At 60.1% G+C, this 16,547-nt stretch overlaps 1 protein-coding gene across 2 annotated transcripts in view; it reads right to left on the bottom strand.

Moving 5' to 3' along the window:
* Positions 1–16,547, bottom strand: part of LRP1 (LDL receptor related protein 1) — a 76,026-nt gene that overhangs the window by 36,503 nt on the left and 22,976 nt on the right. Inside the window, exons 7-21 of one of the 2 annotated variants that reach the window (XM_045290291.1) lie at positions 14,424–14,586; positions 14,085–14,307; positions 12,873–13,062; positions 12,301–12,444; positions 10,651–10,887; positions 9,296–9,476; positions 8,408–8,630; positions 8,010–8,211; positions 7,725–7,850; positions 4,385–4,525; positions 4,179–4,304; positions 3,303–3,419; positions 2,838–2,918; positions 2,229–2,279; positions 1,246–1,413 (exon numbers count right to left, since the gene is read on the bottom strand). In XM_045290291.1, the coding sequence (XP_045146226.1) occupies positions 1,246–1,413; positions 2,229–2,279; positions 2,838–2,918; positions 3,303–3,419; positions 4,179–4,304; positions 4,385–4,525; positions 7,725–7,850; positions 8,010–8,211; positions 8,408–8,630; positions 9,296–9,476; positions 10,651–10,887; positions 12,301–12,444; positions 12,873–13,062; positions 14,085–14,307; positions 14,424–14,586 (2,373 nt within the window). The remainder of the gene's footprint in view (positions 1–1,245; positions 1,414–2,228; positions 2,280–2,837; positions 2,919–3,302; positions 3,420–4,178; positions 4,305–4,384; positions 4,526–7,724; positions 7,851–8,009; positions 8,212–8,407; positions 8,631–9,295; positions 9,477–10,650; positions 10,888–12,300; positions 12,445–12,872; positions 13,063–14,084; positions 14,308–14,423; positions 14,587–16,547) is intronic. The other variant, XM_030886046.2, reaches the window with a different exon arrangement.

The raw sequence follows: 16,547 nt of genomic DNA on the forward strand, positions 1-16,547 counted from the left end.
CACTCACTCACTCTCACTCACTCTCTCACTCACTCACTCTCACTCACACTCACTCACTCTCACTCACTCACTCACTCACTCTCACTCACTCACTCACTCACTCTCTCACTCACTCACTCACTCACTCTCTCACTCACACTCACTCACTCACTCTCTCATACTCACTCACTCACTCACTCACTCTCAAGAAAAAGAAAAAAAATAAAAATAAAAAAATAAAGCCCATCTCTTCCTGAATGCCCCAGAACGCTCCGGCTCCTGGCCATAGTTAACAGTTGCTCCCTGCTCCCTCTGCAGGCCCCTCCCACAGCTCGCCCTCACTCCTGGGGGAGGAATGGAGGTGCCCAGGTCTGCCCCGCAGGTAGGGGAGGGGCAGGAAGTTCTTCGCACCGCACTGCAAGGCACCCAGGCACTATCACCAGTCCCTGCTCAGAGTGGGCCTGGGCAGGGCCACTGTCATTGTTCACTAAGCCTCAGTGACCTCCCTCTGGGGCTGGGCTCACAGTGAGTGCTGCGTGCTATTCAGCACCTCCCTGGCCCACTGTGCACCTCAATTCCATAGGGCAGAAAGGGTAAATGGGTGACCTCTAGGTCAGACGAGGCCCACAGAAAGGTGTTAGGCTGCCGTTGTCATCATTTTAAAATCAGTTGTCAGTGTCTAAACATGGATAGAGTTCATCAGAGGATCTGCACTGCTGACCTCACTTGAAGCCGGCCACTCCAAGTCTGCAGTCCTCCTTGGTGACAATCGGCCAGCACTGAGAAACCAAACGTCCCCCAGACAGGGCCTGTCCTGAGTGACTCAGCCCCCACTGGTCCTCTAGCTGGCCCCACCCTCCTCCGCTCAGACCTGGGAGCCCCTGGGCAGGAGCGGAAGCACTGGTGGCTTAGCTTGGGCCTCGGCTCATGCTCTCCCACCTGCTAGCATCCTGCTCTCAGGCTGCTGGTCGCCAAACCCTGGGGGGGCTCACTGAGGCCCCAAGAAGGCGATGAGCTGGCTGCTGTCCTCACCCCCCCTCTGCAGGTGACACTCGCAGAGGCTCCTGGAGCTGAAGGAGCTTGTTCATGGCTGCTCACATACCGTGCTGCAAAACTGGAGCTGGAGCCCAAGGCCACGGCCACGGAGCCCACCACCCTGACCGTGTGGGGCTGTGATTGTTGGCCACCTCCCCTCCCACAGGACTGGGGTCTCTGGAAGCAGGGCAACTACCACCGCATTCGTTCCTTTGAGGCGCGAGCACCCACCCTGGTTGGTGCAGTTGGCGTGCGTCTCGTCACTGTAGTCTCCGCAGTCGTTGTCCCCGTCGCAGGTCCAGTGCTCGGGGATGCACCGCCCGCTGTTGCACTTGAACTGGGTGCTCGAGCAGGAGTGGCTGCAGCCGGCCTCGTCGCTGTTGTCCCCACAGTCGTTGTCTAAAGGGCAGGGAGAAGCAGAGGGGGGGCGGGCAGCCCAGCTGAGTGGCCTGTCTGTGACCCTGGCTTAGCTTAGGGCCCCCACACTAACTGCCCATCCCCACCCCAAACCCCCACGGAGAAAATAACAAACAGAAAAGACACAGAAACTGCATAGACTGCAACATGCACCATGGCCCATGGGATGGGGGGTGGAGCCGGGGGGCTCCCAGGGGGCACTCCCTGAGTCAGTCTGCAGAGGCCGGGGTGCTGGCACCCAGGAAACATTGCTTTCCCCGTCTAGGCAGGGTGGGAGCAGGGGTGGGCTGGCTTCTGGGCAAGGCAGGGACCTACGTCTAGTGCCAGAGGGGAAGCCACAGGACGGGCCTCTTCTTTCTGGGGTCACCCTGTGCTGGGGCCCTGGGGACTGTCTGCTCCTACTGCCTGAGCCCAGAGAGGCCAGGCCTGTAGTTGGGGAGGCTGGGGCAACTTCTGGAATAACTGTGTCGGAAGCGAACTGCTTTCTGGACCTGGGCTAAGGCCGCCCACTGGTGCCCCGTCACTTACAGGGCACCCACTAAGGCTGCGCTCAGCTGTCTCGGGGTGGGGTGGGGTGGGTGGGGTACACCTGCCCTCTCCCCAACAGGCTGTGCTTCTCGCTTGAACTAACGGACACTTCCTCCCGGTGTCCTGGTCTCCTCGTCCTGCCCATCTGCCATCTTCCTTCTGCCCTCTCTCTCCCACCCACTGCTTCCCCCTCCTGGCCCTCTCTCTGCTCCTCGTGGGCGGGGTTGCCTGGGCTCTGGGTGATGGTGCATGTGCTTCTATGCACTGACCGGCAGGCTCAGGACAGGTCTGTTCGTCAGAGCCGTCCCCACAATCCTTCTCTGAAACACAGAAACCGCCGGGGCGACCATTGGCACACAGACAAGGCAGGGACCGTGGGACACCGTGATCCTGGCCCACGGCATCCTCTCACCCTCCAGCCATGGCTCGGGCCACGGCCACAACACATCACATCACAACACACACCAGATCCGGCTCAGGATGGCACTCGGAAACCACTGGCCCGCACGTTTGCATGCGCAGCGATTCCCCCCAGTGTGGGGCCGCCAGCATCTGGTCCTTGCTGGCTGCCAGGTGGACCCCTGCATGGGGACTCTAGGAGGTGGGGCTTGTGGGCCTGGGATCCCTCTGCTCTGCCCCAACTCTCCCAGCCCGCCTGCCCCTGCCCCGGGGACCCTGCGGGGATGGCAGGCCAGCATGGTCAGGTGGGAAGGGCCACTGAACTCCCTTCAGTCCATCTGAGATCCCCCAGGGCATGTCTGGCTCCTCTTCACTGTACGGGTGGGGGTTCCACTGTGAGATGGGGGCTCCACAGGCTCCCTCCCACCCGGGGTTTGGAGACAGCTTCTGGCTGTCTTCACACTCAGGCAGGTTCTCACCATTGTCACACCGCCAGTTGATGTTGATACACCTGCCGTTGTTGCACGTGAACTGAGTCAGGGGGAAGCAGGTGGGATAGGCTGTCAGGGGCAAAAAGGAGGAGCTGTCAGGAACACACCAGGCAGCACACAGGGAGTCAGGGGGAGTGGGAGCGCTAGTGGTTCCGCCTGGACCCCGGTGCATGTACACCCATGGGTTAGTGTCCTGATGTCAGGCTGCTGGTCACCAAACCACAGGGCGGGCTCAGGGCTTCTCCTGACTGTCCCACTGAGGCCGCCTGTCCAGATTGTGAGCTGGCTGCAGCTCTTGCCCCCTTTGCAGGGGAACTTTACAGAGGCTCTGGGAGCTGAAAGAGCCACCCAGGCAGGTAATGCTGCAGGGGCCTTTACGGCACCCCTGTTGCCTGGGCGTGTTCCCATAGACTCCCCCTCCAGCCTGGTCTTCCTGCCGTCCACCCCTCTTACCACACGAGGCGGATTCATCAGAGCGGTCCCCACAGTCATCGTCCAGGTCACACGTCCAGGAGATGGGGATGCAGCGGCCGCTGGCACAGGAGAACTGGTTGGGCGGGCAGGTGCGAGCTGGAGACGGATGGGTGGCCGGGGCTGTGATTCTTGGAGATTCATGGTTCTGTGCCCTCCTCTCCCTTGCTTGTTCTTCTCTGCCTGTCTGGCAGGTGGCCCCTATTCTCCCTCATCAGGGAGCCTCCAAGGAGAGGTGCCCCCTTTTTTTTTTTGGCAAACATTTTATTTATACTTAAAAAAATCATTTTATTGGGTGCCCTTACAGCTCTTATCACAATCCATATATCCATCCATGAGTCAAGCCCATCTGTACAGATGTTGCCATCATCATTTAAAAAACATTTTCTCCTTACTTGAGCCCTTGGTATCAGCTCATTTTCCCCTCCCTCCCCCATCCCCCCTCATTATTTTTGTTCATGTCTTACACCCTCTGCTGTCTCCCTTCACCCACTTTTCTGTTGTCTGCCCCTCTGGGAGGGGGTTATCGGTAGGTCATTGTGATCAGCTCCCCCTTTCTCCCTTCACCTTCCCCGTACCCTCCTGGTTTCACTACTCTCAATATTGGTCCTGAGGGGTCTATCTGTCCTGGAGTCCCTCTGTTTCCAGGAGGGCCCTGTCCTTCCACATCCTCACCACCAGTCCAGGCTGGGATTGGCCCTTCTCGATGTTCCCCAGTCCCCCCTTCGCCCTTGGTCTCCTCCCGCTTGGGGCACCCTCCCTTCTGCCCTGGATGCCCTGAGCTTGCTCTCCCTCCCACCTCCTCCCCATGCTCCTGGGACCCCCTCCCTGCCCGCAGCCCGCCCGTGGGGTGGCCACCTGAGCAGGTGGCGTTGGACTCGTCCTCGCTGCTCCCGCAGTCGTTGTCCCCGTCACACAGCCAGCGGTTGGGGATGCACCGGTTGTTCTCGCACTTGAACCGGTCGGAGGGGCAGGTGTGCTGATCTGAGGAGGGGCGGGTCTAGGTCAGGGAGAGAGTGGCGCGGCTCCCTGCCCGGTGTGCGCACCGCGGGGCGGGGACTCACGGCAGAGGGCGGGGGCCTCGTCACTGTTGTCCAGGCAGTCGTTGTCCCCGTCGCACTTCCAGCGCTCCTGGATGCAGCGGCTGTTGGCGCAGGCAAACTCGCCCGGCTGGCACTGGGGCGGGGGCACGTAGGACGGGTTCGCTGTGGGCACCACACAGGATGGGGTGGGGGGGGCGGAGTCAGAGCCAGGGCATAGCTCCGTTGCCCCACTGTTTTGTTGCTACCGAGCAGACCTCCCTCAACCCTCCCTTGGCCCTTGGGAGACACCTCTGGGACCCCCAAGGACCCACCCTGGCACCTGGCTTCCTTCTCTCACAGAAGCATCCCCTCTACACGAGAGAGGGGCCCAGAGTGCTGTAGGGACCCCATCTGCCCCCCAACATCACGCCAGTGGCAACCTGTCTGCCAGGCAGCAGCACAGTCAGGTCTGCAGCATGCGCCCCGCCCCCCCCCTACCCTTAGAGCCCCACCTGCCCTGCCCGCCCCGAAGTCCCTCTCCGCACTTTGTGAGGACTGGGCTGGTGTGTGTCTTCAGACCCAGGTTCCCTCCCTGTTTGTGAAAGCCCCGTGTTGACGGTCAGTCCTGAGGTCCTGACGTTATCAGACTTGCTGCTGTTGTTTCCCCAGACTCTGACTCACAGTGACCCTGAGGCTAGAGCACAACTGCCCCAGGGCTCTCAGGGCTGGGTCCATGACGAAGACCACCAGCCTTTCCTCTTGGTCGCCTCGGGCCAGCGGAAGAGAGCTGACCACTGCGCCACTGGGGCTCCTGTCTCAGCTCATACCAACCCCCCCATTGCTGGCCCGGCCACTCTCATTGCTGCTGCTGTTGCTGCTTTTTAACCATCGGGCCATTTTAATGTTCTGTTTTTCTTATAATGTAACACGTTCTCTTGCTGACTGCAGACATGTAGACTGTGGGGTGGGACTCCAACACGGGGCGGTGCTGGTTTTCCTGATACCTTTATCGCCCTCACAAATCCTTGTTTGAACCAGCAAGCCTGCAGCGTGCAGGCCTCCAGCATTCCCGGGCCGGTGGTAACCTGGACCTGTTTTCACAGTCACCTCTTCTCCTTGTCTCGTGGCACCTTTGGCAATGCGCCCGGTGGCGCTGTAATAGTGGGCACGGGGGTCCTTGCCAGTGTAGGTAGGCAAAAGCTGGCTTTGAGTTCAGGGTATGTTGAAGGCACCTTTTGGCAGTGTAAGCCCCCTGGCCTGGTGACTCCTTCACATCCCCGGGGTTTCTCTGCAGAGCTGGCTCCAACAGAGCAGGCACCAGTCACCCTCTGTTCCTACGCCTTCTTTGCTCTTTCCTGTCCAAATAACACTTGGTTTTCCCCGGCACGGACTTTGGGCAGAGGGACTTCCCATTTTTCCACTTTCTCTCTGTGTTTTTGTGTGATCGTGTTGGGAAGCACTTCAGCTCGGGGCTGCCCCTCTTCATCCGTCTGTCCGTCCCTCGGGCAGACAGGCAGGCCCTGCTCCCTGTGGAGTCTCCTCCTCATCCCCTTTCAGGCACCTCGATCCTCTTTTCCCAGCTGGATGCCGCGTAGGGTAGAGCGTGGTCTTTAGACCAATCATCTTCTTTTGCCTTCTTTGAAGGTTCCGGAGCCTCCCGGCCACGTCCTTCCTTTCTTCTTTTCCTCACGGCAATCCAAACGAGACCCGCAGTGCTTACAGGGGAGCCCTGTGTGCTCCTTGTGAGGCCCAGTGACGGCAGCAACACCACTGGACGGATGCAGTTTCTGGGGCACTTGGCCTTCTGGTCCCTGAAAATCCTGAGCGGACACCAAGCCACCTGAGATAAGAAGCTCTCCTGTTGCTCCTTGATGGTTTGAAGCACTCGGCTCAAAGTCACCTGCTCCCAAATTATCCCTAATTCTTAGTGCTCTCAGCACCCAGAAGATGAGCCCTCCAGGAACCTGGACCCTTAGCTCCTGGCCCTCACTGCTCCCCAATTTCTTGCCCTCTGCCTGCCCTCCATCGCTCACCCTTAGGGGCCCCACTGGTCCCCCCTGTGAGCTCCATGACTACACTCTAAGAAAGCCATCTGTCCGGGATACGGGTGGCCATGAGTCCCGAAAATGGCACAGGGTGCAGGGAAGCAGCCCGCGCTGAGCCAGACTTCCTGGGTTCAAGTCCCCGAGCTGCCTTCGGGCCTCTGCGTGTTCCTCGATAAAGTGATGTGAAGTCTTGCCGACAGGGTTGCCATAGGAAGTAAATGAGGTTCCTGCCCAGGAAGTGCCAGGGACAGCACCCAGCACAGTCTGTGCAATTAGAACAGACCCCCGGAAACAACCCGGGTGCCCACCCATGGAGAAAGGGTGGGGTAGACTCTGGAGCGTTCATCAATCGAACTCTGTTCCGGTCTTCAAAATGCTACCTACGCCCCCGTGCAGGAGGCAGGGATGGCCGGTGTGGCCTGGTCTCCCCTAGGCAGGATGAGCCACAGAGACTGAGGTCTGCAAGGCTGGTCCCCAAAACAAGAGCAGGGGCTACCTGGATTTCCACAGACCAGGGGCATACAAAAGGCTATGGGAAAACCCCATTCTCTTCTCAGTCGAGTTTTTCCACAAAAGGGGTGACGCCCCCTGGCACCCCCCCCCCCACTATTAATACACTCGGGCACAACACGCACAGGGAGCTAAGCCAGCACCAGTGCAGGGTCTGCAAAGAGACAAGCGGCTGGTCGTTTGTGCAGAAACACTGTTTCTAGGCGCAGCGGGGTTTGCAGTGATTTGTACGTTCTACTTTTCTGCACTGTTTTAAATTTTTTTTTTTTTTTAATGAGCCTGTGGGTGATGCTGAGGTTACACGGGGTGCTTAAGGAAAGAGCTGGTGTGGGATTGACCACCCGAACCCGAACCCGAACCCACGGCCTTCAAGTAGCTCTGACTCACGGGACGACCCGGGGCAGGTGGAACCGCTCCTGTGAGGGTCCTAGGCCATTAGTGTGAGCTGGAGTAGAAAGCCCATCTTTCTCCCTTGGAGGGAGGGGCTGGTGGTTTTGAACTGCTGCCCTTGTGCACTGCAGCCCAGTGCGTAACCACCACTCAGCCATCGCAACAGGGTGTTCACTGGTGGGCTGTAGGGGGGTCTACTCCCACTTCTGATAGTGCCGAAGCACCGCCACACGAAGAGAGGCGGAGACTCTCTGCCCTGGATGGCCGCCCGGCCCTTACGCCCTCCCTCCACCCTCCATGCCTTCACAGGCCCTCCGGGCCCAGCCTTGTCTCACGCCCGTCCCTCGCAGGACCCCACTTCACCCATCAGCTTCGGGCTGGGACCCTGGGGTGTCTCCTGCCCACCCATGACCTCCTCCCCTTTACCTCCCTCTTACCCAGGCAAGTGACGCCATCTGTGTCCAGCACTTGATCCTCCGCACAGGCACACTGGCGGCTCCCGGGGGTGGCCAGGCACAGGCTGCTACAGCCGCCGTTGTTCACCCGGCATTTGTTGGTTCCCCCTGTGGAAGGGGCCGCAGAGAGGCGAGGGGATGGGGAAGGAGACACGAATGGAGAGGGAGGGAGGGGAAGACAGGCATGTGAGTCCCGTTGGGTTCCGGGGGAGGCCAGGCCCCACCCTGCCCGCAGCCCCTGTCCTAGGGGTGGGAGTCGGGGTGTACCTTGCTGCTGCTGAGCATCATACATGCGGATCTCAAATATGGGGGGCCGCTCGCTGCGGAGGAGGGTCACGGAGGGGGAGGCGCCCCCTGCGCCCCGATCCAGGCGGTAGACGCTGCCACTGCGGTACTCGGTCCAGAAGAGGTAGTTGCCGTGGTGACACAGACCAAAGGCGTGGTTCAGTTCAGGACCCTCATACACAATCTGGGGATGGAGGAGATGCTCCTGAGGATCTGGGGGGCTCCGGGGGTACCTGGGTGAGGCCTGGGCCCTGTGTCTGTCGAGGGCCTGTTCCAGCCGGCTGGAGCCCCAAGGGCGATGGCTCCACATGCAATGAGACACTCCCCCATGCTGGGACTGAGCCGCCCAGGCCCCCCACCCCCAACCCCCACTGACCCACCTTCCGGTCTGTGCCGTTGAGCAGGATGGTCTCAATGCGGTCATAGAAGGCGTCCACCCAGTAGAGGCGCCCAGCGGGGATGTCCAGGCTCAGCCCATTGGGCCACAGCACTGTCTTGGAGGTGACAAAGACATCCCGGTGGGAGCCGTCCATCCAGGCCCTCTCCAGCCGCCCCCGCCTGCTGTCCTTGGGGTCCTCTTCCCAGTCTGTCCAGTACATCCACCTGTGGGGTGCAGAGGGGCAGCAGCACATGGACCAACAGTGTGACCTCAGCCCATCGCAGCGCACCCAACCCCCCCTCAGCTACTCGTTGCGGGGTCCTTCCACACTGCTCCCCCCCAGACCTCACGTTGCCTCCACCCAATAGATGCTCATCGAGGGCCTACTGAGACCATGTCGCCCATGGGGCTGAGCCCACCCACGGGGAAGGCAGACAAGGAGCAGCCAACAGGGTCATGCCTGCAAGTGACAAAGGCCATGAAAGGCAGGGTGATGGCCTGGAACACGCCAGGCAGCAGGGGGGTGTCCGTTACAGAGGGCAGTCAGGGAGGGCTTCCCTGCAGAGGGGCATTTGAGGGGAGGCCTGAATTCCAAGCAGGAGCCAGGGCAGGATGTTCAGGGCAGAGGAACTCCAAGCACCAAGCCCTGAGGCGGAAAGCCCTGGGAATGCCTGTCTGAGGAACAAAGGGCGGCCAGCCAGGGCACTGGAATCTCCTGGCTCAGGAAGACGCTGAGACTCCGGGCCGGAGAGACGCTGCCGGCCACGCAGGTCCCGGGAGGACCCTGTGTTCCATTCTAAAGGCAGGGGTGCTGGCCCATTCTCCATGGTCCAGAGGCACGGACACTGCCTGCCCTGGTCGTTCTCTGAGGCGGCCCTGGAGGACTCACCCATTGAGGGGGTCCACCACGATGGCCCTGGGGTGCGTCATCTTGCCCTCGATCAGGGTCTTGCGGGTCTGAGCAGCCTTCTCCAGCCTGGCCACGCTGATGGTCTTCTTGGGCCCATCGTCTGTCCAGTAGAGGTTGTCTCCCATCCAGTCCACGGCCACACCTTCCACATTGTGGATGCCTGCGGGTCGTGGGGGGTAGGGGCAGTGATGGAGGTGAGCTTCCTGTGGGTGGGGACAGGGCCGGTGGGTGCAGACAGGGACGGTGGCTGGAGGCATGGACAAGGAAGGCCATTCGCAGGGCTACAGCCACGTGAGGGGCAGTCTTTCGAAACTGTGCCTGGCCTCCCACGCGTGCTCGTGCGGGGTGGACCTGGTAGGTGCTGAGGCGGGCAGCCTGAGATTGGGCATGTGGCTCTGGGCACAAGTGTGATGCTACTTCCGGAACCTAGGACTCCTGAGTTAGCAGAAGGAATAAATTAGGAAGTGTGCCTTTTCACTGGGCACAGGCTTCGTTGCCACGTCCTTGAAATAGCAGTTCCTCTGCCCTAGGGAACCCTGGTCTGCTCCAGGAGGAGTGACTTTGGATTTCCTCAAAGTCTTTGGATTGCTGACGGGCAAGATTCGCAAGGCTGCCATGGTGGGGGTAGGTGCCAGGGGGGGCGCAGAGAGGAGGGCAAAGGGGGCCACTGACAGCGGCCGGCCTGGGGAGGCCTCGCAACCAGGCTGTGACCTTGAGGCCTGCGACAGGATAGGGGCAGAATCCCCAGGCCCAGGAGCCAATCTTGTGCCCGCCGGCTGCCCCTGAGCCCCAGCAGGGGTTCTATGCACAAGCCACGGTTCTCATGGGGCGTGAACACGTGGCTCCTAATGGATCTACCTATAGAGATCCCCTGTGTGTGTGTGTGTGTGTGTGTGTGTGTGTGTGTGCACACCGGGTGCAAGCTTGCACATGCACACGCTCCCACTCCCTCCCTTGGCCGGCCCACTCCCATTCCAGGCCCTGGCGTCTCTAGGCCGTGGGCTGTGTAACGTTCCAGGGCTCGGAGCCAGTGGCTGAGAGACCCTGCGTGTCCCCAAGGCCTGCCAGGCACGGCCCACCCGGCTTGCCCGCCGCCCATCCATCCTCCTGCTTCTTTCAGCGTCGCCAAGAAGGGGGTCACACAGGGGTCAGTCTGTCCATCCCCTCATCTCCATGCCAACCAGCCCAGCAGCCAGGCTGCAGGGGACTCTCCGTGCTGAGAGGGCATTGAGAACGTGGTGCCCAACTCCCAGATGGCTCTGTGGCCAGGGCGGGCCGGCAGCCTCGGGGTCCCGCGACCGCTCCCTGTCCCCACTCCACGGGGCCATCATTACCGTCCTTCAGGATGGTTTCCCGCTCCGTGCCGTCGATCTTCTGCCGGCCGATGAGGTAGCTGGTGGTGTCGGCAAAGTAGATGAAGCCTGACTCAGAGTGGAAGTCCAGGGCCCGGGGGTTCATGAGGTTCTCGATGGGGATCATGTGCTCGTCGGGGACCTTGGCCCCCATGTCCATGCCTCGGATGATGCCAGGGCGGCCCTTGCCATACACCAGGAACAGTTCGTGTTCCGGCTCTGGGCGGACACAAGCAGGAGCACAGTCAGACAGGGACACAGCCCAGCACCCACCCCCGGGGCCATGGCCGGATGACACACAGGCAGGCACAGGGCCGCTGCTGTTCCGGCCACACACTCTGGGGTGGGCCTGCAAGACAGGGTGGGGAATGGTGGGTTCTATTAGGGTCCACAGCTCAGGGGCCAAGGGCAGAGGCCCAGAGGGAGCACCTGGGCCAGACACGGAATCTGCCCAGAGTGCTGCCCTCTAGGATCAGAGCCTTTTGCTGAGTCACCAAGATAGCCTCAAGCCACTTGCCTAACCTCCACTCAGCAGCCACCGCGGCATTTTAAATGAATATGAGTCAGGACATGTTACTTCTTGGCTCCTGCCCGCTGTGCAGCAGTTAGAATAAAGCCTAACCCCTGCTTCCTCATCTCTCACTGCCACCCCTCCAGTCCTGCTGGCCTCCGTGTGCTGCTCATGGGCCCCAGGGCCTTTGCACAGCCCAGTCTTTCTGCTGGAGGGTCCTTCCCCAGGGCAGCCACATGGCTCCTTCCTTGCTTCACTGGGAGCTTGGCTTGAATGCCATCTGTCTCCTGAGGGAAGGCTTCCCTGACCACCCTCTCTGAAACAAAACCCTCACGTCCTCAGGCCTCTGCTCTGTTTTCTACCTGAAGTTTCTGTGTTTACCTGCACACACACCCCCTCCCATCCCCCTACCAGAATAAAAGCTCCAGGAGGGCAGGGGCAACATCAATCTTGTGCACTCCTGAGTTCCCCCCTGCCAGATATGCCAGGCACATTAAAAAGAAACAAACCAGCTGCCATCAAGCGGATCCCAAAGTAAGATTGTGCTCCGTGGGGTTCTCTACTGCTGGTTTTGGGGGGCAGATCACCAGGATTTTCTTCTGGGGGTTTCTGGGTGGGTTAACACTGTGAACCTTTGGGGAACTCCGTATACTTAAAGCCAAACTCATTACCTTCCAGTCGATTCCTACCCGTCGGCGACCCTACAGGACAGAGTAGAACTGCCCCTGTGGGCTCCTGAGACTGCGTACAGGAACAGAGAGCCTCCTGTTTCTCCTGTGGAGTGGCTGGTGGTTTCAAACTGCTGACCTTGTGGTTCGCAGCCCAACTGGGAACCACTGCACCACCCGAGCTCCTCTCCAGACCCTTACTGCGTGTTTTAACGAGCACTTGTTGAGTGACTGAATGCAGGGTCTTCTGTGAGGCCTGAGTGGGATCATGAGAACGGCTTTGTTTTCAGGTGTGGGTTCGAATCCTGCCTGCCCCTCACTAGGGGTTTGAAACTGGGCACGTGTTTTTGTCTCTCCACATCTTGGGCGGAAGTGGGTGGGCAGTGGCGAGATGGGTGAGGCACCCTCCCGCGTATCCCAACAGGCATGCGGACCCCTCCCTTTTCAACTCACTCTTGCAGGACTTTCCGTCACTGCCCAGGCTGAAGCCGGAGCGGCAGCGGCAGGTCCGCGCCTTGTGGCTGTTGGCTAGTAGGCAGATGTCGGAGCAGCCTCCTGGCTTCCCGTACTGGTCGTTTTCACAGGCGTGACTCCTCACTGGGGATGGATGGGGGTTGGGTCAGCCTAGAGATGGCTTCCTTCAAGGTGGCCACGCCCCTTTGGGCAGTGGTCTTTGACCTGTTTATTCCACATAGATACCGTAGGACTGGAATTCACCTGCCTCCACGGCCCCTTCTCTAGACTTTCTTGGGCAGGGGCTTCAGTGGCGGGGGCGGGGCGGGGAGATGGGGGGGACAGAGGGGAGAGGCATCTGTGCCCCAGCCAGGTGCCTGGCACAGGAACTGAGAGAGGTGCAGAGCAGAAAGAGAAGAGGGGTCCAAGGTAGAGGGCTCTGGAGGGTAAGGGATGGGCTGGGGGCCGGGGGCGAGTGGAGGGTCCAGGGTAGGCAGCCGAGCTGAGGCTCCAAGGTCTTGGGCCAGTTTGGGGTGACGCGTCCTTTGGAGGGGTTGGGGAGGCCGGCTCACCTCGGGGCTGCCGTCGCTGGTGGTAGATGTGGAGGGCACCCCCCTTGTCCACACGGGTGACCACCTGGTACTCGGTGCTATTGAAGCGGTTCACCCGGATCACACTGGTCTTCTGCTGGGCGTTGGCGTTGTCCGAGTTGGTGGCGTAGAGGTAGTTCTCGAACACGGTCAGGCCATACAGATGCTCAATCTGAGTCGGGCAGGCGGCCGTGGCCCAGTGAGAGGAGGAGAAAACGCAGGGGAGGCTCCTTAGCTTCTTACCCAGGCACCATGTCCTCACGCTCACTCACTTCAGACACTTAAACCCCAGGCTCCCCTGTTACCCCTTCTGCTCGGGCTGCCCTGCCCCTGGAGGTCTTTGCTTGCCCAAGTCCCTCACAGAGCCTCCTTTAGCTCTTTGAGGGGCTGCTGGAAGCTTCTGAGCAGAGAGGGTCTCTCTTTCCTCGTATTGTCTCCAAGGGCCATCACATGTTGTGTGTGGCGTGGAGACTAGGGGGTGTAGTAACCTCCCCCCTTGGCGCTCACCCCTCCTGGGTGAGGAACTGTGGCCTCACCAAACCGGGCGTGCAGGAGACGCAGCCCTGTATTGTAGACTGAAGCAGAGCCGGGTCCTGCACTCTGCCCCTAAGAAATCTCCTGAGCCCGACACTAGTCCCCAGCGTGAGGGAAAGATGCACGGACTCTAAGATTCCCAGGCTTCTTGGGTAAGTCTTGGTGACAACGCTAGGTTTGCCCAAGACCAAGCGGTTTGCTGGATGATGGGACTGTCAGGGCTAAACCCAGGCAGTATGGGACACATAGCCGGTCACCCTCATTATCTGAAAGTGGAAGTGCCCCCTCAGAGGCAGAGCTGAGCCGGCAGGTTTCTGGGCTAGGTTTAAGTACTGGTTGGCGGCTGTGTCGCCTCAGGCAAATCACTGAACCCCTTTGAACCTTGATTTTTTTTCATCTGGCAAAAGGAAACTAAGCCACAGGCCTGCTCCTCTGCTAGGTATCATCTGAGGATCAAACGAGAGAAAGGAAATTAAAAGGCTGCTTCTCTCTAGAGAGCACGGGCCCACCCACTCTCACACAGTGCTGGGGCAACCCTGCCCCACGGTGCCTTCCCCTACCCAGATCCTCAGGAGAAGGGTCCCCTGAAAGGTGTCTCCCCGCCACCAGGAGGCCCTGCATCGCGGTTCCCCCACAATCAGCTGACAACAGCTCTCTCACCAGGATGCCCTGGATGATGGTCTGCCGGCCCTTGCCCTCGTAGTCCACCACCTCGATGTAGTCCAGGTAGGCATCAGCCCAGTACACCAGGCGGCTGACCAGGTCCAGCGTGATGCCGTGGGGAAACACGATCTTGCTGTCGACCAGCTTGGTGCGGTTCTGCCCGTCCATGTCACAGCGTTCCACCTTTGGGATCTGTCCGTAGTCGGTGAAAAACACCTTCCTGCGGACACGGGGCTCGTTCAGTGGGGCCCGGGCGTGGGGCCCCCTTGGCTCCGCTCCAGGCCCTGCCTCCCCACTTTCCAGGGCCAGACCTCCCCTCCCACCGGCCACACTCACCCCATGGCGGGGTCCAAGGCAATGCCTTTGGGGTTGTAGAGCTCCAGGTCGAGCAAGGTGACGCAGGTGTCCCCGTTCCGGTTGCAGACAAAGATCCTGTCATCGATGTCGTCCACAAAGTAGAAGTTGCCGGTCAGCCAGTCCATGGCCATCTGCTCCACGTCTGGAGAGTGTGCACGGGAAGAGCTCGGGGACAGGCCCTCAGCAGACACGCCCAAGCCCACCCGCTAACTCACAGCCCAGGGGAGAAGCCTACTTCCTCTGGGGGATGGGAGCTCGGCGGCACCAGTCAGGCTATGGCTAGCCCACCCACCCCGCACCCCAAGCTCCTGTGGGAGTTACCACAGTGTCACATTTTGCCTTCTACATATCTGGGTCTCTCCAAAGAGAAGTCTCTGAGGGTTCTTGCACACTCTCCTGCTTTCCATGCTCAGCTAGGGCCACCGTGCAGAGGGAGCCATGGGAGCTGCCACGCACTGATGGAGCCACACACCCAGGACCACCTGGGAGTACCCAAAGGGAGTGGGGACTGGTCCACGAGCAGTTTGGGTTTGCTTGTTTCCAATCTGCCTGTTCTCTCATAGGAGCACTGGGGGAGTAGTGGTTATTGGCTCATCGGCTAACTACGAGGTCAGTAGTTCCCAAACCACCAGCTTCTCTGAAGGAGAAAGAGGAGGCTCTCTGCTCCCGTGGAGAGTTCCTGTCTCGGAAACCCACAGGGCGGTTTTGCCCTGTTCTGTAGGGCTGCCCTGAGTCAGCATGGACTGGATGGCAGGGAGTGTGGTTTTGGTCAGGCAAGACACACGGCTGTAACAGTATGCATGTTTTGCTTTTTGGCTGGACTTTTTATCAACTTTATGTGGTAACTCAAGTTACCTCATACGAACCAGGGGTCCTGACTGGAAAGTGCGCATGCTGATGCGTTTTGAAACTGGAAAAGCAGGGTAGTCATCAATAACTCAGTTTGAGAGGAGAGTCTTTCAAAACACGGGGCTGATGAGGACTAAAAAGGGAAGGTCCGCGGTGGCCAATGACTGGGGACAAGTGTCATGGGGCCAGATGTCCTCAGCTCACTCCCATCCCCCTGTTTCTCCAGTGTCTCCGTCGCTCACTTTCCTCCGGTCCTCAGGAGGGACCAAAGAGAGAGGGGCAAGGTAACGCATAGGAAGAGGGCCAGCCAGGGACTGTGGAGGTAAACTGAGGCACGGCTCAGTGGGGGTGAGGTGGAGGAGGATGGAGGCCAGAGGGCCACACTCCGTCTAGGCCAAGGGGAAGGGCCAGGGCAGCAGGAAGTGGAGACAGCAGAGGGTCTACAGAGAGGTTCCCCTCCTGGTCTCCTCTAGGCACCTCCAAGCAAGCACCTATTGGCTTCCATCCACCGGCTGCCACCCTCAGTGACTGGGACATTCCTCTGGGCCCCTGTCCTTGCACTCGCCTGCCACCAGCTTCCCCAACAAGAGAGAAGTCTTGGGTTGACCTGCCCTGCTGAAAGCGACCTCCTAATCCCCACGCGCAGCCCGGGGTGGGGTGAGGGTGGGGGGGTGTTCTGCTCTCATGAGGAGCATAGGTATAGCGACTTGCTCCTCTCTGCCCTCCCCTGGCCCTCCCCGTGACCCCACGCCCAGGGACTCAGGGACTGTTTCCTAATCCTGGGAGGTTGGGCAGGGCGGGGAGCGAGAAGCAAAGGGAACAGGAGCATGGCTCCCAAGGAACTTGGCTGGGCCCCGACACTGACTCACAGTCACAGGACTTGGGGCTGCGAGGAGGGAGGGAGAGTCCAGTTGAGGCCCTCATCAAACTCATTTCCTTCTCAGGTCCCCTCAGTCAGTCAACCTTCAGCCCCAAGGTGACTGGAGAACGAGGCCAACAGGGATGAGGTGGTACCCCCACCAGCGCAGAGGCAGCCCCAATCCCAGCCATTCTCTCCCTGCCCCCTCCCTGGCTCCCAGCACTGCCCCATCTGACGAAACCAGAGGGGAGGGCAGAGTGGCCTAGGGAGGACCGGTCTGGCCTTGCAGGAGGAGGGCCCAGGTCATTGGGGGTGGGAGATGATCAAATTCTCTGACCCGAGAGAGAGAGAGAGAGAGAGAGAGAGAGAGAGAGAGAGAGAGAGAGAGAGAGAGA

Source organism: Echinops telfairi, unplaced genomic scaffold (genome assembly GCF_000313985.2).
Source record: "Echinops telfairi isolate 266 unplaced genomic scaffold, ASM31398v2 ScPeMD7_2;HRSCAF=8, whole genome shotgun sequence".
Taxonomy (NCBI): domain Eukaryota; kingdom Metazoa; phylum Chordata; class Mammalia; order Afrosoricida; family Tenrecidae; genus Echinops; species Echinops telfairi.